Source organism: Bactrocera tryoni, chromosome 4 (genome assembly GCF_016617805.1).
Source record: "Bactrocera tryoni isolate S06 chromosome 4, CSIRO_BtryS06_freeze2, whole genome shotgun sequence".
NCBI lineage: Eukaryota > Metazoa > Arthropoda > Insecta > Diptera > Tephritidae > Bactrocera > Bactrocera tryoni.
This window is the reverse complement of record NC_052502.1, coordinates 17,124,786-17,147,642: the sequence shown is the minus strand read 5'-3', so window position 1 is coordinate 17,147,642 and position 22,857 is coordinate 17,124,786. Positions and strand designations below refer to the sequence as shown.

The 22,857-nt window shown below is 32.5% G+C and overlaps 1 protein-coding gene across 4 annotated transcripts in view; it reads right to left on the bottom strand.

The window, feature by feature from the left end:
- Nucleotides 1-10,735: 10,735 nt before the first annotated feature.
- The window catches only part of LOC120776185 (protein kinase 4-like), a 133,004-nt gene continuing 120,882 nt past the window's right edge, over nt 10,736-22,857 (bottom strand). For all 4 annotated transcript variants that reach the window (XM_040106805.1, XM_040106806.1, XM_040106807.1 and 1 more), the window contains one exon: nt 10,736-13,351. In XM_040106805.1, coding sequence (XP_039962739.1) covers nt 11,448-13,351 — 1,904 coding nt within the window. In that variant the 3' untranslated portion in view covers nt 10,736-11,447. The remainder of the gene's footprint in view (nt 13,352-22,857) is intronic.

The window sequence follows — 22,857 nt, the reverse complement described above, 5'->3', positions numbered from 1 at the left end:
TCTTTCGATCGAAGAGATAAAACAAAATTCGCTAAAAGAGCTGAAGGCCATCCCAAAAATTACTTATAAAAATTCTTTCGTGGACTGGAAAAATCGTTGGCATAAGTGTATTACTGGTTTGGTGGGGATTACTTTGGAACCGACAGAATAAATATTGATAAATAATTAAATGTCTTGCGTTCCGGGCCACAATGTAGTACGTGTTTTTAATTCGTTCAAGTTTCATTATCCAATTCCGACATTAAAATCGGTCAGACCTTGATTTTGAACAACTTTATTTGTGCAATATTGTTAAATATAGTTTACAGAGCCCCCTGATCCAGTAATCTACAATATTTAAACCCAAACGTGGTTAATACAATCTCCTTTTACATTTTACAATTCACATGTTTTGAGAATAGATTTAAATCTGCTTACTGTCAACACAAAATGCTAGCCACATTTTTCTCACAAAACCTATGTTCACCGTAAATGACAACTGATTTCAATGTTTTCTCTCCCTAAGTAGGTAATCCTCAAAGTCTAGACTCTCCACATTTCGCGGCCCACACATTTTTACATGACAATGTGATGTTGAACCTGCTAATTTATATGTTAATTTAAGCATTTTTTTATTGTTGCCACAACTCTTCTATTGACATATTGTTGTAGCATCGGTGATTGACGTTGTTGTGCGCGCGCTTCCGCCACTTCTTTGTATTACGGCAACGGCGGAACACGGTTTAACACTTTCTACTTTCACTACCGTCATCGCTGCAGTCAAACATCGCAAATGAAACAAAAGTATACGGGTAAATGGAAACGATACGTTCGTAACTGTATATGTACAAAGATAGCCGTTAATATAAATAAATATACATACATACATGTGCTATTCGGTCGAATGGGCAGTGTTATTAATACTATATACCTATATCATACATACATATCGCACTTACCATATTTTTATCCAAATGCATAATAAATTAGGCGACCCAGTAAGAAATTCGGTGGAAATTATGAAAGTAAAAATATGGCGAGCTCACTTGTAAGAGAATAACAGCTTTAACTTAATATCACATATTTTCTCCTATAACCTGGAGCTATTTTTATGACCTGAATTTTAGGAGGTCTTTGGTGTACTGAAGGGACGTCTATAACATTCTTTATAAGGAAACGAAGACCCACTAGGGGCAGGGGAGATATAAAGTATTTTCGAGAGAAATATGTCTTTGAAGATTGGGAAACAATCAGGAACAACAAGTTTTGATCATTTAACCGAGATTATCTTAATATTTTGTAAAGATCTTTGAGCACACTTCGGCTCGGTGTATAATGTTGTCGACCATTGTTGAGCCTCCCTAAACCTACTAAAAACAAATTGTCGCGTTTTGATACACCAGAGGCTAAACACTCTGGGTTACAAATATTAATTCTCGCAAACAGATCTGAACCACTTTAAGTAGGTATCATCTGGTATACGAAATTTATGTTAGAAGCACTCATACCCAAATATTTGCGGTGATGTCATAACTAAGCAACTTGAAAAGAATTTTTTTCTCGATCAAAAGTACGAAAAATATGTCCTAATGGGCATTCAAGAAACTGTGAAACCCCTGACGAAGATTAATTGTCTTAAGGAAATTGATTGTAATCCCGAAAACACGCAAGAAGCAGGGAACTAGTCAGTGCTATCTCTAATTCAATTTGATGCCATTACAAACTGCGGAACAATAATGAAGGCATGCAGTAGGAAACCAATACGGACAGTGAGCACCGAGATGGAATTTTTTTCCAAATCAGAGCTTACATTGAGCGCGAAGTAGGAATTATCCGTAATTTTCTTTTATCAAACAATTTGAAGGTGATCAGGTTTACTGCTCCGGGGCGATTGTGAATTCAGTGCACTAGTCATAATAGAAATATATTACTATTATTAAAATAGTTATATAGTTATTGTCATCTGTTCGGGAACATGGTCCCCATAATACCACATCCGGTAATCAAAACTTCATTCCAATGAATTCATACCATCCTACTTAAATAACTAACAGATAGACAGTGGCGTTTTCGAGCTAAAAAAACCTCAAGCCACATTTTTTGGCAATCTCTAAAGTCTCTTTGAGACCGCAGAATACAGTAGAAGCAATTAAAAATTTTCTATTGTTTTCATTGATGTTGGGACACCTGAGCTCTATCACGTTATTAACTACCATCTGATCAAATTTGAAACAGACTAACAAAAAGAAAACAATATTTTCATGTATTTCTGTTGTTTTTGTTGATATTGGATGCCGGATCACAAACACATTGTAAACTAGCATATAATCAAATTTGACCCGGACTAACAAAAAAAAAAAAGAAAATAATATTTTTATGTATTTCTATCGTTTTTATTGATATTAAAGGCCGGAGTACAAACACGTTGTAAACTACCACATGATCAAATTTGACCCGGACTGACACATTTTCATTTATTTTCGTATAAATACTTATTATCACCCTCAAAATACCAAAGTTTTATCTAATTTTTCATATACTTGTTATAAGACTCGCCTGGAATGGTCTTCAGTGCCTTCAGTGAATTTTGGTTTCTTCGGTTTCAGTGTCATATTCATAAACCCACGTCTTAATACCAATAGTAATGTGTTTGATGAATATAGGGTTCTCAGCTACGTTATCAAATATCTGTTCTGAGATCTCTACTCGATGTCGTTTTTTTAAGATTCAAGTCCTTTGGCACGAGTCTACCCAAAGCATTAAACAAAATTTGTTGCGTCTATCCATAAGAGATATTGAAATCCTCTGCTTTTTATCTGATGCCAACACGACGATTTTCAAGCACTGCTTCATTAACTTTTTCGATATTATTGTCCTTAACAGAGTTGGAGTGAACGACTCGGATGAGGCAAGTTTTCGATGACTTTATGACCTTCACTGAATGCTTTGTGCCACTCCCATAATTGTCTTCGTGTTGACGTAGACTTGCCAAAAACATTATTGCAAAAACGACTCCGTAATCGTGATTCCTTTGGAAACACAAAATTGTATGCAAACTGGAGAAAGTTTCAAGTCGTTTAAGTGGACCACTCCAAGTGATATATACAAGTATTTCTAAAAATACATATTCATTTTTATTTGTAAGTCGGTGACGAAGGACCGTGACTATTTATTAAAAACTTTTAGTGTGCGCCCCCTCCAATAAATATTATTGCAATGAAATTATATAATTCAGTTTACAATTAATTTCAATATTTACAAAACTCAGCTGTTAAGTTGTGTGCAAACACTTCGATAGCAACTAAAATTTTTTTCAGGTACATCGAGCAGAATTAATTGCTCTCGGCTTTTGAAAGCAATCAACTTACTGTCTTACTGTCTTCTTTTCGACTTAAACAACTTACCACACGTGATCTATAACTATTTTGCCGGCAGATAGCATGTAAATAGTTGTTTGATATTTCGCTAAGATTTAATTGTACTTAACTTTAATACATCAACAATTATCGTGTTTGCCCCTCATCTAATAAAATACACCGGTGTACTTAGCTATCTACAGGTGTACATATCTACATACAGTGGTGTGGTGCTTGTATGTGAGTGAATATGTGCAGTGCTGGCATTTACTGCAATCAATTTCAATTCGTCTTAATTTAGATGACTATAAAAATAAGTTTGAAGGTCTTTTTTATTATCTAAACAATGTCAAAGTAGAAGAGTCATTAAATAGATTCACTCGGTGTTTTGAGTTCGAAAAACTATGTTTGGGTATATGGTATGGGTATATATAGTAGGTAAATAAATACTATATGTACCAAAATGGCAGGTAAATAGACTAGAGCTTACTTCCTGCTTTGGCTTTTAAGCGAGTCTAATGAATAAGTCTTAATTTTAATTTTTTTCCATTTAATTTAATTTTCTTTTTCGTTTTCATTATTTATTTATCTATTTTTTTCATTTTGCCTTTTCACTTGTAAGTTTTTTGTAAACAACAAGTAGGGAGAGCTAAATTCGGTTGCAGCCGAGCATTTTCACTTTCTTGTAGGAATGATAAAAGTAGAAAGATTTACATGTGACAGAAAAAATAATATAAAAATAAATATATATATATATAATGGGGCTGTTTTTTACGTGGCGGGTGCAAACCCAGCGCACAACCCTGGCGAGGGATGTTTCGCCTTCTCAATATTCCTCGATGTTATTTGTCTACACAGAGGATACTTGGCCTAAGACCGGAAGTCGTGAGCTGCTTGAGCAACATGTAAAAGAACGGTTTCCGGCCACTTCCAAGTGAACAGCGCTCAGTCAACTTTTCGCAATTGCGCGAACTTTTACACAAGACTAATACGGCTGTGTAAATTGACGTTAAGCAATATCAGAAGCTCCGTCAGGATCGGGAAGAACCGAGCCGTTAGATATCAAATGAGGTTTCAGACAAGGCGACTCCCTATCGTGCGTCTTCTTCAATAAACTCCTGGAGAAAATGATTCGAACTGCGAAGCTAAATAGAGAAGGTACAAGCGTCTATCAGCGTGCCGATGATATTGATATCATTGCCTCAACAATCGTGCCGTTAGTTCTGCTTTCTCCAGACTGAATAAGGAAGCGAAGCAAATGGGTCTGATAGTGAACGATGGTAAGACGAAATATCTCCTGTTATCAAACAATCAGTCGTCACACTCGTGACTTGGTTCCCACGTCTTAATTTCGAAGTCGTAGATAATTTCGTCCATCTTGGAACCAGCATTTACAACAACAACAACGAAATCCTCCTCGAAACGCAGAATAATTCTTACCAATAGGTGCTACTTCCGACTTAGTAGGCAATTAAGAAGTAAAATCCTCTCTAGATGAACAAGGACCAAACTCTACAAGTCACTCATCATCCCCGTCCTGCTGTATGGTGCAGAGGCATGAATGATGATGAAAGGTTCTGTGGAAGATTTATGGACTTTTACTCATTGGCAACGGCGAATACCACAGTCAGTGAACGATGAGCTGTACGAGATATATGACGACATTGACATATTTCAGCGAATAAAGGACAGCGGCTACACTGGCTAAGTCATGTCGTCCGAATGGATGAAAACACTTCAGCTCTGAGAATACTCGACGCAGTACCCGCCGAGGAAAATAGATATATATAATAATAATCTGTGTTTACTATATCTACATACATATATACATATATACTGACGAACGAAGGGACAGAGAGTCACCTGGAATTTAAATTATTCACAACCTGTCTCCTTTGATAGCTACCTCGTTTACTTTTAAACGTTGCAAAGAACCCTTAAATGAACAAAACTATTTTACTCTGTGCAACATGTTGCAAAAGTATAAAAAAGTAAACACTTGGCACAACTTCGCAAATGCCATAAATTTAAGAAAACAGGCTCAGCAAAATGCTCTTTACTAAAATCAATATGACAAATATTTTTATTTGTATATTTGTTGTTGTGTTCACCAGGTTTTCGCATGCATCTATTTCCATTAGCTTTAATGCCTACAAACATTTTGAGTCTATAGTTTATTTTTCTTAACACTTAATTTTCTGTTTATATTTTTGTTCCGCCAACCTGTGAATTGTGTTAATTGCTTGTTGCAATAAATAATGCGATCATGCGCTTTCGACGTAGCGCCCTCCTCATTTGGTATGAGGTACACACATACTATACTCGTATATATGTACATATGTATCACTATGTCGTAAGTAGAGTAGAACTGCGGGAATTTCGTTCGTGAAATATTGCTATATGACAGCAATCAATATTTATTCGAGGTTATGGCATTCGTTCGAGTTATTGTATGGAGTATGGAAATTTTCACACAAGTGAAATTAACACCCCTTAATTGACAGAGCCAATTATAACTTTATATATTAGCACGTTTCAGAAAAATATCAACTTTCATATGTAAAGAAGTCGCAATAAAGGAAGGCGAAAGTCAATTTTATAAGCAAACGAATAGTAATAAAGCGAGTTTTTTCGTTTCTGAGAGGTTTCGTTTCGAGAAAGGCTTGATTGATTTAGCTATAAATCGGTGAAAGCACAATGTAAAGCTTGTAGAAAGCTTTCATTATATGTAAGCCTGATAACTAGACAATTATACCACCTTTTAACGAGTTAACGTTAGGCTTTGCTCTATGTTACTATCTGCATATAATATATTTCTGTGTCAATGAAGAGTCCCCTAAATAACCTCAGTTCATTAGTAATATCACTTAGGGTTTGATGTTTTATTATATACCAAATTTGAGCCGGACTGACAAGAAACTCCATTTTCACGTATTTAATACAAATCTTGATTAGCGTCTTCTAAATAGGCTCCAGAACCCTTTCAAGCATGCCAACGCTTAATCCAATTTTTCATACATTTGCTATAAGCCTCGACTGGAATCGTCTTCATTGTCTTAGCGAATTTTAATTATTTCGGTTTCGACACATGTTTGAAGCGCTTTTTTTGGATTTTTGGACAGTTTTGTTGTCATATTTATAAAACCACGCCTTGGTACCAGTAATGATGCGTTTGGTGAAAGTGGGTTCCTAAGTAACTCCTTTATGACCTTACCTTACGCTCTTTTTTTTTCAAAAGTTTCATGTCTTTCTGGTACGATTCTAGGATTGACAAGCTTTATACTCAAAGCATTAATTATATTTCTTGAGCCGATCTATATGTGATGTTAAGATTCTCTGCTATCTCTCTGATGCCAATACGAAGATTTTCAAGCGCTGTTTCGTGAACTATTTTAACTTTTTTGATGTTAACGTCATTAATATGTAGAGGTAGATGGACGACTCGCAAGAAGCAAATTTTCGATGACTTTTCGACTTTCTCAGAATGCTTTCGGCACTCAAATACCTGTTATTGTGATAAAGCAGATTTGCAAAATCGTTCTGGAATATTTTCAACGTTTTCGTAACTGTGTCAAATTTGATTTGATGGTATTTTTAGAGTTGTGAAATACCTGTTTGCACGTCTGAGGATGATCTATTTCGAGGTTCAGTACTCTTTCAAAGAAAAAGCACAGAAACTTCAAATTTAATGGGGAATGGTTACTACCATTCAAAAGAACATTCTTGAATTGAATATTATCTGAAATGTTGTCCGCGGCTACGTCTCGAATGGTTCATCCGTTCGTTTTCGATGACTCTTTCGAGCATTTCGACTGGTAACTGGCATTCGTGATGTTTGGCTCCAAGGCCTGTATCGAAGTGGGATTTTCCGTATAGACTTTAGACTTTAGATATTTCCACAGAAAAAGTGTAATGGTGTGATATCACATGGTCGTGGTGGCCAATCGTGCGACCCAAAACGTGAAATTATCTATTAACTGAAGTGTTCTCTCAATAAATCCATTGATAATGCGATCTGTAGGAAGTGGTCAGACATCAAATAGTCGGTAATCAAAGTGGGATAACGGGCGTTCTCACCGGCATTATTTTTAAAGAAATATGGACCGACCAACCACACCAAATCGTTGTTTTTTCTGAATGAAATGTCAGCTCTTAAATCTCTGCGGATTGCTCTTTGTCCTAAATATGGTAATTTTGCTTCTTTACATACCCATGAGCCTGAAAAGGGCCTCATCGCTGAAAAATTTTGGCTCAAAAACGTCGGATTTTCTTGGAACTTTTCAAGAGCCCATAAAATGAAGCGATGTTGCTTGGGAAGGTCAAGCGGCTTCAGTTCTTACATAAGCTGCATTTTGTACGCTTTCAATTTAAGGTCTCGACGTAAAATACGCCAAATCGTTCCATATCAATAGGCCGAATATGTTGACCATAAGTTGAGCGAAGCGCTTGAAACGAAGTCTTTATAGAACGCGAATTTTCGTATTAAAGTTGAACGATTTGTAAACATTGTTCAAGCGTAAGTCTTTCCATGAAATGCCAAACATTACTGAACAAAAATAACATGACAGCTTGGCACGACACACGCGTGATCTGTCGTGGCTATTGAAAAAAGTACATTTACTTGGATCATCCGTTATAATCAAACCCCTTTGAGATTAAAACTGGTCAGAACAGATATCGTCTATCATTCACTTTAGAAGTTCTTGACATATTTGGTCCATTCTATAATTTATCCACATACCTACCCATACTGATAACGGTTCCTCTTCGTAGTCTGATCACTTCCCCCTCCCACCACCACTCATACCACTGCATCTGCATGCACGTGGCGTGTGAAAATGAAAAGATAGTTTTGTTTTTGTTTCAAATTATCGTAAAAAATAAATCGAGCTTTATTTTTTAGCAGCCATAAAATATCTCAACAAAAGTGTTGAACGACATTTTATGTTCGTTAGGTTTAAGTTTTTTTTTTTTTTTGAATTTTTGTTTTTGCATTTTGTTACCATTTTGCTTTTCAAGGCTTAAGTTTTGCTGATAATTGATTTGTTGTCCATTTTGTATTTTTGTTGTTTTTGCATTTTGCTGTTGTTGTTGTTTACGTTTTCTTCATAGAAAAGTAGACACTTTGAAAATGTGCGCCATACAAAAAGGTGTGAAAAATTTGTTTGTTAATCATAATAGAGTAAAAAATACAGAAAAACTTACATAAAAGCAACAATAACAGCATTGCTTTGCTTTGCCTTGCTTTTCATATATGTACATACGTTTGTTAAAGTAAGATTTGCTTTCGCTGCTTTTGCGTTTTTCTCGCTTCGTAAGAAAAATTAACAACCTTTTATGCTCAGCTTGTGCTACATATGTGTGTGTGTGTTCATGTATGTATGTATATGTGGTATAATTTTTTAAAAACTAGGAACATCTTTTTACAAACGGTTTGATTTTCACCCCGCATTTACATATATATTTTTATTTTTGTTTTTTTTTTTACTTTGATTTTTCTTACTTCAATTTTTCTTTTTTCCTTCTACTTACATACATACATATGTATGCATGTTTGTTTAAATATAATAAACAGCGCAACATTTTTGTACAAAATATTGTTTTTTTCTCCATTGCTTTTTTGCCAACCCTTTTTGGCTGCCAGTGTTGCCTTTGAATGCAAAATTTTAATATTAAAAAAAATATTTTTCTCAATAATGCTACAAAAAAATTACAGCTTATAATTCTTGCTTTTCCTTTTACAAAATGATATATTTTTATATATTCTCGCTATCGTAGTAAACTTACAATTACAATTACAAAAAAATCACTAAACTAAACTTGCATGAAATGGTGGGAGGTCAACATATGTATGTGTTACCACCTTACAAACAATTTAAAAAAAATATTTTTTTTGTGCTTTTAGGTATGTTTTAGTTTTTGGGCATTTCTTGTGTTCTACTTTAATTTTTTTCTTAATTAAATTAATTTTTTAAATTTAGTTTTTTTAATTTTAATTAATTTTTTTAATTATTTTTTTTTATATAAATTTTATTTGCTTTTTAATAAAATTTTTAATTTTTGATTTAAAATTTAATTTTTATTTTTTTATAATTTTTTGTCTAATCGTAAATGAATGATGTAATCGTCAATAAATAAAAAATAACATGTTATCATGGAAAATTAATTGTAAATTAATGAACTAAAAAGTCAAATGTTGAATCGTACGTATTTTAACAATGTTAAAAATGTATAATAACAATGTAAAATTTTAACTACATTCTTTAGCGTAGCATTTACATGTGTTTGTGTGTACGTTTTGTAAAAAAAAATGTATGAAATGCAAATACATAAAATAATATTCGTATGGTTCCTTATGAATGTTGTTGCAAATCGATATATTTTTGTCTGTTGTACATTTGTATTGACAATAATTGTATTTTGGCAAAATTGGAGTGAAATTTTACAAAAAATCTTACACAATTTTTACAAAAAAAATTTTATTTCAAAAAATTAAAAAAATAAACGAAAAAATTTCAAAATAAAATTAAAAAACCATTGTGAAAAAAAATTGAAAAAATATAAAAAACAAAGTAATAATTAAATTATTGCTGATAATTTAAAAAATGATGAAAACTAAATAAAATAATTCCGAAAAAAATATAAGAAAAAGAAAAAAAAAAGAAAAAAATTCTATGACTTTGTTGTATTAAAAAAATTAAAAAAAAAAACAAGTAATTCGAAAACATATTATTTAAAATTAAGAATTTTATTAGAATTATATTCTCAACTTTAGAAAAATTTAACAACTCTTAAAATTTTCGTAAAAAACTATTTTAAACTTTTTTAAGATTTTTTGAAAACGAAATATTTTTTTAATTTCTCAAAACATTTTTTTGCAAAAAATTCAATTTCCAAAATTTTTTGAAATATTTCTTTAAATTTTTTTTGGAAAATTTAAAAAATTTGTATAAAAAAATACTAATTCGAAAAAAGTTACAAATTTTTGAAAACAAATAGTTTTAAATTTCGAACAAGAATAACATTATTTACACTTTTTCGAACGTTTGAAAGCAATAATAATTTTTAAAAAGTTTTGTTAAGATTGTTTTTCAAATTTGAACATGTTTGTAACAAAGAATACTTTGCGATAATAAAAGCAAAACGAATAAAAAAAAAATATTTTGAAAAATCTTTATAAAAAAATTATTTTGAAAAGTTTTTGAAAAAACTATATTTAGAAAATTTTTGAAATTTACGAAATTTACACTTTTTCGAACGTTTGAAAACAATAATAATTTGTAAAAAAATTTGTTAAGTAATATTAAAAAATTCTGAAAATTTCTTGAAAATAAAAAATATATTGAGAAATTAAAAAAATTTTATTAAAAAAAATATATATTTTGAAAAAAGTCATTTGATAAAAATATTGAAAATTTTTTGAAATAAAATCATTTAAAAAAAATTTAAAATTTGTTAAAAAATTGAATCCATTTCACTTTTGTCTATATTTCGTATATTTAACATAATTTTTGTTTCTTGAACTTTTTCGATTTCACTCATCATGATTCATTTGAATTTACGAAGGTGGTGAACTGAAAGTTATAAATGAGAACAGCGCGCGCTAGTGCAAAAAATCACAGCAATAAATCAGTACATTTTTTTTTAAAATTCCGCTCCATTTTTGTAATGTGAACATCAGCAGCTTTTGAATAATAAAGAGATTTTCCACTTTCTTCTGGTACGGTTTTGAATTAATTCACGCGGGCGTAACGGCGTTTGGACCCGCAAGCAAGTTTTAAACTTGACAACATATATTATAACATATGTATAATTGCATGTATGTATGTAAGTGTATTTGTATGCCTGATTAATTAGTAAGAAATGAAACGAGAGCTTGTAAATTAAAAAATAAAACAACAACATTTTCATTTACAAGTTTAACCAGCAAAAGTTACAATATACGCACACGAACACAATATACAATATGTATATGTATGTATAAAAAATCGCAGACACACACTCACTCACACTCAAACACAATCACACATTGCGAAACAGCCCACTGTTTCACATTTACCCGCCCCACACACACACACACATATATATATTCAATATTCGCTCGCTTGCCGCTCAATACGCCGTCGGTCGCATTTCCTTGCGCACTTTCCACAGCATCAACTCCAGGCAGGCGCGCGAATCCTCAAAACTGCTGTGGCCCGCATCGCTGCACTGTATGTCGCGATTGAGACACGCCTTCGTCAGGTTCTTGAGCGCGCGCCGATAGGGGAAACCACTCGAATGCGGGAATGCGATCGATGTGTCGATGATTGTTTTATGCACTATTCGCAGCACACGCAAATCATTGTCCAAACCATGACCGATCAGTATGGTCTCGGCATCGATCAGCTGCAACAGATCGCGCTGTACTTCGGCTAGCGTTTTGACGTTCTTATTCGAGTGTGCACAGAGATCTTTCTCGGTGATGCCCGAGAAACGTGTATTATAGTCGACAATTTCGACTTCGGGTCGTACGAAATGCTCATACACGAGCTGACCATCGTGGCCGACCACCGTCACCTTAGTGACTTCGAGCCCACGCCCCGTGAAGGACATTTCACAGTCGAGCGCATACACTTTGGTCGGCTTGTCATCGCAACGTGCACGTGTATGCACGAAATCGCTATAGGGTCCATTAATGCCGACCACAGCGCCGGTCCACACATGTAACGGATTGCGCGAGCAACCTTCCGTATCCTTGGTGCCGGCACAGCAGGTGTATTGTGTCGTGTAACCCTTGCTGCCGGTATACAGATTATACAGTTTACCCCAGTGGAAAGTACAGCTCTCGTAACTGAGGTACTCACCGGTCTCGGTGACGTGAAAGGTGCGCATACAACGTACACACTGCTTCTCCAACGATTGATCGTACTGTGAGAATATCTGATAGCTGCCGTCGGGTGTGAAGCAGGCAGTGGTGGTAGCTGGTTCATCCTCACCGGCCTCGCTCGAGTCCGAGTCCATTGAAGGCGGACTGGAGTCGCCCGAACCCTGACCCGAATCGGTTGAATTGTCACCGCCGAGCGTCCATTGCGCCTTAAAACCCGTATTAGTTGTCGTGCTGCTGCTGCTGTTCGACGTATAGTGCACTTGCAAGCCGTCCACTGTATTGACGACATCCGTTTTGGTTGTCGAGTGATGTGTATGTACGCCGGAGGGGCGTGGCAGACACTTGTAGATCTCGATGCAGCCCTCATGTATAGCGCTCTCGACTGGATAGCCGTAGACGCGCAACAAATTCGGATCGATGATGTAACGGCGCAACTGTTGCACCAACTCGTGTTCGGACATATTCAGTTTGGTGTGTTGGCGCAGCGGTGGTGCGAGTGCGCGTGCAATCTTGCGGAAATTCTCTGCATTACGCTTGCTGGCGGTGGGCGAGGCAGTGGGTGAGCAATTCGCCGAATTGGTGGGTGAGCTCGCGGCCGACGAAGTGCTCGAGGCCGAGGATGAGAGCGAATATGTGGATGATGCCGAGGAGAGCGCGCTGCATACCGATGAGTTCGATGCTGAATTGGCGAGCGCGTGTGCGCCGCTATTCGGTTTTGCGTTGCTGTTGCTGCTGTTGTTGCCGCTGTTGTGTTTATTAACCGCTTTCAAAGCGGCTGCCTTTGTGCATTGCTTACGCAAATTAACGCTGGCTGCCTTTGCTGTTGATTGTTGTTGCTGCTGCTGTTGTTGTTGTTGCTGATGTGCGTGCTGTGGTGCGGGACGTCGATTCTCTTTGCTGTCCTCGTCGACATCCATGGGAATGGCTTGAAGTTGGTCGGCGCTCTGCTCGTCGAGACGCTTGCGGCGGCGCTGTTGCCGATTTCTGCGTGCCTTGTTGCCAGTTTTCTTGTCCGGTTGCGACATCACCGCATAGACGGCGCTCAAATCTTCATTGCTGGAGCTGGAGTTGAGGTCGTCGCTGGCAGCCGCGTCGCTCGAGGTGCTGTTACGATGCGCTGGATTGTGGCGCGCGGCCAACAAATTGTCTGTAAGAGCAAAAGAACGGAAGAGTGCGTTAATTAGTGGAAGATCGTGTGAAGTGTTAAGCTGAATAATAATATACATTATATTGGAAATCAATAATTAAAATGCATAACTTGTTGGCGTGCGCGTCCTTGGGCATAGGCGCGTGAAGTTGTTAGCAAACTCATCACGCGCTTAACACTTCTGGTTTTACATGCCTTATCGCGTTGGCTAGTAAATCGCCGACACGACAAAGCGCTTGCCCACACGTGTGTGCACATTGTTGGCATAAATCATAAAGCGTTCAAGTCAAAATATTCGAAAAATCTGAATTTCTATTCAACTTAATCCCTCTGTGGGAGACACAAATAAAAATTTGTCTTTCGCCGCGCAAATTATGACAGTGTCAGCTGTTGTTGTCACTTCGCTGCGTTCGAACGAAAAGTAAATATTGATTTTGTTGTTGTTTCTTTGTGTTTGCTGTACCTTAAAGTAAATAGCAGGCAATCAGCCAATTTGGCTGGGCACATGTTTATTTGTACAAATTAGCTTTGCAAATAGTTTATTTCATTGTAATTTCATTATTGGCAGTATGTGCTGCGCTCAATATAGTTTTTCTATAATTTTTTCAGGATTTTGTTTGCTTCTCAATTTGTATTTTTGGCGCTAGTTAGCATCTCTGCATAATTTTGTTTCTATGCTACTGATTTTGGCAGTTAAAATTCTATAATAAATTAGATATTTCGATCGCATTTCAGATAGCATTTGGCTAAGTAAAGAAATAGTATTGAGTCTTATGATCAAATAGCAGTTTATTTGGTTATTATTGGAAGTAAAAATTATAATGAAACTAAATAAGAATAACAAAAAATATTTAAATAAATAAAAAATAATAAATAATAATTTAAATAAAACAAAAATAATAATTATAATATAAAAAAATTTTCCTCACTATCGTTGCCAAATGTTTCGAGTATTTGAAGGAAAAATATATTTAAAAATTAATTTAATCGATTAATATTTTCATTGAGCTTAACTACCCAAAATATAACAAAAAATCATACCCGAAACGCCAATTTCATTGACTAGCTGATATTATGATTACCAAAGACATTAAATTTGCACAAATTTTATTAAAAACTTCACTAGTAACTGCAAATTATTGTTTTTTTTTTATTTTTTAGGGTTGCCAGACTGTTTGTTGATTACATAAAATGTGAATTTTTATAAAAGCGTGCCCTAAGGTTTCCACAAACATTATGAATAAATCAATAAAATATGTTTATAAATTTTGTATCGTTGCCAGACTATTTTTCGATTGCACAAAATATGAATTTTTATTAAAAAAATCGATAGGATTCCCACAAATATCATGAATAAATCAGTAAAGTATGTTTATAATATTTTTAGGTGTTGCCAGACTGTTTTTTGTTTGCATAAAATGTGAATTTTTATAAAAAGTCCCCAAGGGCTCACACAAATATTTTGAGTATTATATATTTTTTAAATTTTTTTAGGGTTGCCAGACTGTTTTTTGATAACATAAAATGTGAATTTTTGTAAAAAGCTCCCTACGGTTTCCACAAACATTTTGAGTAAAGTATTTGTTTAACATTTTTCAGGCTTAACAAATTGTTAACATTTAATTTTTAAATCTATCTGATAATCAAAAGAAAAGAAGCTCATCTAGTCTTATACCAGGTGCTAATATAGCAAAAATTCTGTGTAAGGAAAATTTTGACACCCAAAAAGGTGATATACATACATACATACATATGTATGTGCATATTATTTATATCTGTATGCATTATGTAAATAAGTATTATATTTACAACAACAACCTACATATACAATAATATTTTGCAACCAAACATTTTACTCCCCTAAAATACTCCATTTTTTGCTTACTTTGCTTCCTTATGCAAAATTGCTGTTCCTCACTTACTTTTAAATTTTTCCTGCTACCTCAACTGCCCACTTCCCGCCCACATAATCCCAAAAAAAATTCACAAGCAAGTGAAAAAAATGTATTTCCTCATTTACAAGCGTTTACGCGATGCTTGCAAGTGATTTGAATAACCAAATGCTGGCGCGACACCGACCGGGCGTATACGTAACCTCAGACTGGGGTTGCTTACACATTTTACATAAGTAAGTAAGTAAGTATATGGAAATGCATGCTTATGCAAATACTTACAAACGCACACGTGTGCCTACCAAGCGCTTCAACTATGTAAATGGGAAATGCAACTCGCTCAAGCGTGCCTTACTGCGCTCATGCATGTGCGTTTTTACATACAGACGTTTGTTTGTATGTATGTGTGTATATGCGCATGTCATAAATAATTTATTGCATGCGGAACGGCGCTGATATCGCGGCAATTTAAAGGAAGTAAAATTTATTTTAATTTCATGTATTTTTATTTCCTTAGGCCTTTGTGACAAAGCAATGTAATGCGTAGCCAAGTAATGAGTAATATGTATATATTGTACATACATATATGTACATACATATGTATATGTTTATGTATATGTGTTTTTGTGTAAGTAATCAGGTGTGTGTGCAATTGCGGGCGGAAGACAATGCGTGCGTCTGCTTTGATTTATTTAAATTACTTGCTAAATATATATTTTTTTGTTGTTGTTGTATGATTTTTTTGTGGTTTTGGCCACGTGCTTTTACGGGCGTATAAGGAAGCGTTTTAAGAAGGCTGAGGGGATTTGGCGGTTATGTGTGACACGCTATGTAAAAGAAGTTAACTCTTTAGGAAATAAAAATTTATGTAAATTGGAAAAAAAATTTAGTATTCAAAAAATAATAATTAATAAAAAATATATGAAAATAAAAAAACATAACTTATCATAGAATAGCATAAGATGACATAGCGTAGCATAACATAACATAAAAATAAAATGAAAATAAGAAATGAAATAAAATAACTTAACAACATAACATAACACAACATAACATAACATAACATAACATAACATAACACAACATAACATAGCATAACATAACATAGCATAACATAACATAACATAACATAGCATAACATAACATAAGACACAAACTAAAATTTATTTAAAGAAAACAAAAAATTCATAAACCTGCTTATTTAAGCGCCACAGCGCCTTAAAACACTTGAACCCATTTTATGAACTTTATATTAACTTTATTATAATTTTGTGGGCGTAACAGCTTAGACAATTTTGCAGTTTATTGAACTAGTGTCTCAATCATTCACAAAGACGAATAATCGAGAAATTAATGCCGGCAAAGAGTGTGCTTTATATACAAATTTGCTTATCACATACACACATACATACATTTGTCATTGCCTATACATATGTATGTCCAAACACACATAGATATTATATTATAGATATAGTTCTTAAACCGTGCCATATATGTTCATTAATATGTGCGCAGTATGATCAGCAGCGCCTTAACTTCCACCCAAAATCCAACGCTTGCTTAGCCATTTGTCACAGCCGCTGCCGCTGCCGCTGCTGAGCTTGACACTTGCCAAGGACGCGTTGTTCAAACACTGTCGTGCTTAATTTATGGCCGAAAAGTCAACTTACTTTTGCGTGTAGTGGAATATATTTTCAACGTTTAAGTTATTTGAGTATGTGTGTATGTGTGTATTACTTTATATCTGTTTATATGCTTTCGTAGTTATTGCTGTTGACTCGAGATACTAGTGCTTGTGTGCCTGTGAAGTTTGTTTGCGCGTTAAGGCGCTGCGTACGTGAACTGAAATTTTTTAGCATAAACTTAAAACTTAAGCAAACAAAAGAAAAAAAATTAAAAAAAATATTTAAACAAAATTAAAAAAATATAATAAAACAAATAATAAAAACATATACAAAAATAATTTTTTAAAAATAAATAGAAATTAAAAATATAAAAATATAATTAAAAACAAAATTACAAATGATTAAAAATTAATAAAATAATTAAAAAAATTACAAAAAATTAAAAATACTTAAAAATTTAAAAATCACAAAAATAAAAAAATAAATTACAAAAAAATGTATAAAAGTATAAAATCAGCGAAAATGAAATTAACAAACTCGGCACGCCTAAAAAAATGAATGAAACAATTCAAGATAAATCTTGCTTAAAGAAATCACTTGCAAGCACTGTATGTATGTATGTATGTATGTAAGTGTGTTAACTACAACAACCTGAGCAACGTGCTTAGCATTTTGAGGAAGTATTTGCGCTTATGATAATAATTTGCGTATGCTATTACGTCAATTGTGTGCACCCATTTACATATTGGTCTTAAGGTACAAAGGCTGCATAATTCTAGCTGTGGGCTCCGCACTCGTTTTCATTTTTTTATTAAAAATTTATAAGAGACCTAACTTAAATTGCAGAAAAATTATACCCTTTTACTTTTTATTTAAATTTAAATAGCTACGTTTATGAACTAGTGTCAAACTAGTGTTTTTGCAACCAGTCAAATCAATATACATATATCAGAAGTAAACGTGTTATGCAAAAATATTAAAACTTTAATATTTTTTGTACTAAGCTGCAACTAGTACAATCGGAACTAGTTATTTTGAAACCAGTGGCTAACTGGTTGTTTTTTGGAAACTATTTGAAATTATAGTTAATTAAAAAAATTATTAGTTACAGACTGGTCCATATGTAACTAGTTTCGGCCTAGTTAAACTTTTGTACCTACAAACTATATGAAATATGTTTAATAATATTTAATTACATTTCAACGCAATTATGCGATTGAAATAATGTTAGTTAGAGACTGGTCCTTATGTAACTAGTATCGAGCTAGTTCACCATTATTTTCTACAAACTCTATGAAACAAGTTTAATAATATTTAATTACATTAGCTACAGACTGGTCTTTTTGTAGCTAGTTTCGAACTAGTACGATATTATCCTCCTCACAATCATACTCTTCTGTTTTAAATCAACTTCTAAAATACATAAATTTTTTAAATATGTGATAAAATTAAAATTTTATCAATTCTATACATATACAATACATATGTATGTACATACATACATATATGTATATACATACATATTTATGTATAAATTGGTATACTTGTATGTACTGGTGCATGTATTTTTCTTCATATACATATGTATATACATATGTATGTGTCTATGCGTGCAATTCTTCATTTATGGTCACTAGCAAATAAGCCGACACTTTCGTGCACATTAAATATATTTTTTTTATCCAAATATAGACATTCGAAACTGACCTTTGCTTTAATTGTGTTTCGTTGTTGAGTTGTGGTTGGTACACAAGCAGGTAAGACTTAGCAAATATAAAATATATTCTATTCGCATTTATTTTTGTTGCACGCGCTTACAAATAATGACACAAAAAATATTTATGGCGCATAAACGCAGAAAAAATGTTAGAAGAAGAAGAAGCAGCAGAGTTAAAACGAGACATGAAAAATATAATACCACATAATTGCGGCTAAAACAACAACAATAGCAACAAATTGTAAGTGGTTAAACAAACTTCACTTGATTGTCACGTAAATTGGCCGCCGCAGCTGAGTGGCGAATATTAATATAAATAAAAATAATAAATTTAATATTATATAATTCATACAAATGTCTGTCCGGGGATATGAGGAAAAATGTTCGTAACTCAATTTGTGATTATTATTTTTATTATCATATTTTTGTTTTTGTTTGAAGTGTTTGCAGCAATTAGCGAGCATCTGGCGGCGCCGCTATTAGCCCACCAAGTGCCTGTGTGTAATTATAAATATGTGTATGTATGTATGTATGTACATATGTGTATATATTTGTGTGCATATGTGTTTAATCATGCTTTACTGTGTACATATCAGTACTCCAGCTGCGCATTTAATGGCGTGCTGTTGACATTTTCATGCTGACCATCGTCATGTTCGCGGTGCTTCATGCTGGAGGATGAGCACTGTGTCGTTTGCAATAGAAACCGAAAGTTTTCTGTAGTAAAATATTTGCGTGTGTGTGCGTGTGTGTTTATTATGCTGTAATTATAATTCTGCGTACGAGACAACTATTCTATAAAAATTTTATTGTTTATACATAATTAATGCTGCGCGTCACAGCGACTGGAGGAACGTGCAAGCACATAAATGTTGCTGGAGTTAATGGAATTTTTTCCATGCGTTTTTGTCACTGCCTTATCGCCAGAAAACATGACGAGGCAAGATTTTTTATAAGCTGTCATATTTCTAGCTTTTTGCTTGTGACTTATTTATTGCTTGAATTTGGTTGCGTTGGACTGAGGGTTTAGCAATAGTTTTGGAAAATATTTTAAGAAAATTGCAAGGTTATGAATCTCTTTAATGTAGTAATTTTCAAAATATTTATAAGAATAGGCAAACATTTTCAATGCTTAATAATATTTTTCAAAGCAATAAAATTATAATTTTTGGGTATCAAATTTTCAAAAACAAACAAAAAAATTTAAATTTGAATTATTTTTTGTTTGAAAATATAGCCCTAAATGATTTTTCTTATTTTTTTCGGCACTTTGTGAATAGTTCGCACATTTCCTCCGTTTGTACTTTAAGAATTTCATTGATTAATTTAATGAAATAATTGCAAGTCAAAAACAAAAAAAAATATAAATTACATTAGTTCATCATTTTAACCTAGTAATGTTCATAAAAAGATTTTATTTTTATAAAATAACTTTTAATTTTAATTTTAAATAATTAATACTTAAAATTATTTTTTTTTTTGGAAATTTCACTTTTAAATATAATTTATTGTTTCCGGAAAACTTTAATTATTTTATATTAACATAGAGCTCTTTGTAAAAACAGAATTATGTAAAAAAAAAATTTAAATAAAAAAAATTAATTGATTTCACGTTTTTTTTTTAATGATTGAATAAATTCGAAATTTTACAAATTCTATAAAATATTCTAATTTTCTCTATTGAAATATATTTCACCTAATATTTTCCATATAAGGACATTTTTTATAACAAAATTTTAAATTTCATATTAAATAATTAATCAATTTAATTTTAAATTTGTTTAGATATTTTTGTTTGAAAAAATTTAGTTTTCATTATAATTTATTGTTTCTAGAAAACGTTAAATATTTCGTAGTACTTAGAAATTTTTTATAATATTAAAATATATATTTAAAAAATTTTTAAATTATAATGACTAATGTATTAATTTTTTCACTTAATTTTATTTTTATTTTAATAATTAAATTAATTGAATATTTTGAGAAGTCAGTATAATTTTCTAATTTTCTTTACTGAAGTACTGAAATTTATTATATATTTTTTAATATTAATAATTAATTAATATTATCTTTTCATTAAAATTAAATATTTTTTAGAGTATTAATTTACTGATATTTAATATATATTTTTTAAAAAAATTTAAAAATTTTAATCTAATTTAAAATAATTAGTGTACTAATTTGTTTTACTTAATTTTTATTTTTGATAATGAAATTAATGAAAAACTTAGAGAAGATAGTATAATTTTTCAATTTTCTCCATTGAAATACATATGTATGTATGTTTAAGAAGTGATTTAATATTCACAAGATATAATAGTATTTTTTAATAAAATTAAAATTTTTTTAATATTTAATTTATTAATTTTTTAAGTAAAATTTTTTCAAAATGATTTTCGTTTTTTATAAATATATTTTGAGGACTTGGGAAAATCAATATAAAAAAAAATCGAATGAAGAAAAAAATATTATTTTAATAGTAGTCAATAGATCGGAAAAATTATTTATAAATTTATAAAAAAAAATTAAGAAAAAAATGTATGTAAAAAAATTGTATATGTGAAAAATATTTATATATAAATTTAAAAAAATTGATTTTATAAATTTTTTTATATAAAAAATTATAATTTTGTATACAATTTTTTTATATATAAACTATTTTGTGTTATTTTTGATATTAATATTTTATATTTTTTATATATCAAACTTTTTTTATTCCGAAAATATTTTTTTTTAAATTCTATTTACCTTAAATAATATTTTTTTTAGCAAAAATAAACATATTTGCCGTAAAATTTTGCAATTCATCTTGACTGCAATAATCAGCTAATCACAACTCTTGAGTTACTAATTGCGCTGTACTCAAACACTTATACTACGATTACTAAAATAAATATTTTTAAATTACTTGTAAATATATTACCTAACACCTTGGTAACTAATGAACAAAGTTAAACGAAGAAAAAATAAAAAAAAAAATCCAAAAACTGCAAAATAGAAAAATCCAATGAAAATCCGCTGCAAATGCGTTGGGTGGCGCAAAAAATCGCAAAGTCAACGCCAAAGCAAAGCTAATAACGCAACAACAATAGTAACAGCAACAATAAGCGCAGCACGCGCTGCATATTTATGCTAATTTATATTTAATTACATCATCGCCAAGCGGTGGGCAACAATAACTGGCATAGACACATATACCTACGTATATATGTATATATATAAGTATGTATATATGTGTGTGTGTTATTCATGTATGTATTTGCATTGAAATACATTTAAGTTTATGTGTTTGCAGTAAATTTGTAAGAAGCATGCAATATTGAGCGCTACTTATACTAAATACATATGCATTTCGATATTATATATGCATTTATACATGTATATGTGTGTGTGCGTTAGCTGTCATCATGCAATTATGCATAGTTGTTGCTGTTCGCATTGCCAACGAGGCTATTGACAGTCATGCAATTGCAATTGTTTATAAACAAACCGAATTGTTGCTAACAAGTGAACAATGGACGGCAACAAACACACACACGTGTATACATATATGTATAAGGTACACACATTAGCACCTACATGCATGTAGGTATGTGAGTATGCATGCTTGCATTCAGCTTGTAGTTGCATGCATGTATATACATATATACATATGTACATATGTGTGCGTTTGCATTTTCAATGCTGTCGATTGACTCATAAGCCGGCTGCAAAATCTTGACAACAACAAAATTGGCCAATAAATTGGCGTCGCACAAACAGTTAAGCGAGGTTAGTTATTAGCAAGCAGGGGCGGAGCGTAGCAGTTTCTAGACGCCGACAGGCAAGTGGATGTGTGTGTGTGAGAAAAATATAAAAAAAATCAAAGCAAATTAAATAATAAACGCAGCAGACAGGCGTTGCAGCGGACGGCCGAGCGACGCACTTGACAGTCGCGGGCCATTTAAGGCGTCATCGAGGAAAACGACATTGCAATGTTAACGTCACGCTGACAGTTGTACGAGTATTTATGTGCTTAATGACAGCTATATTGAAATGTTTTTGTTGTGGTAAATATACATACATATGTCTTACTGCGTACATATGTATCTGAGAGTATACGGTGTGATTGCTGGGGTGTTGAGTATAATTGCACCAGCTAATGTTGTTTTTGGTTTTTGATGGTTTTGGCATAATAATAAATTTGCACTAAAACATGGGTTACTCAAAATGAATTTCCAATAAAAAATACCGTTAAGCTATTACTAAAGGACTTACATACATACAAACATA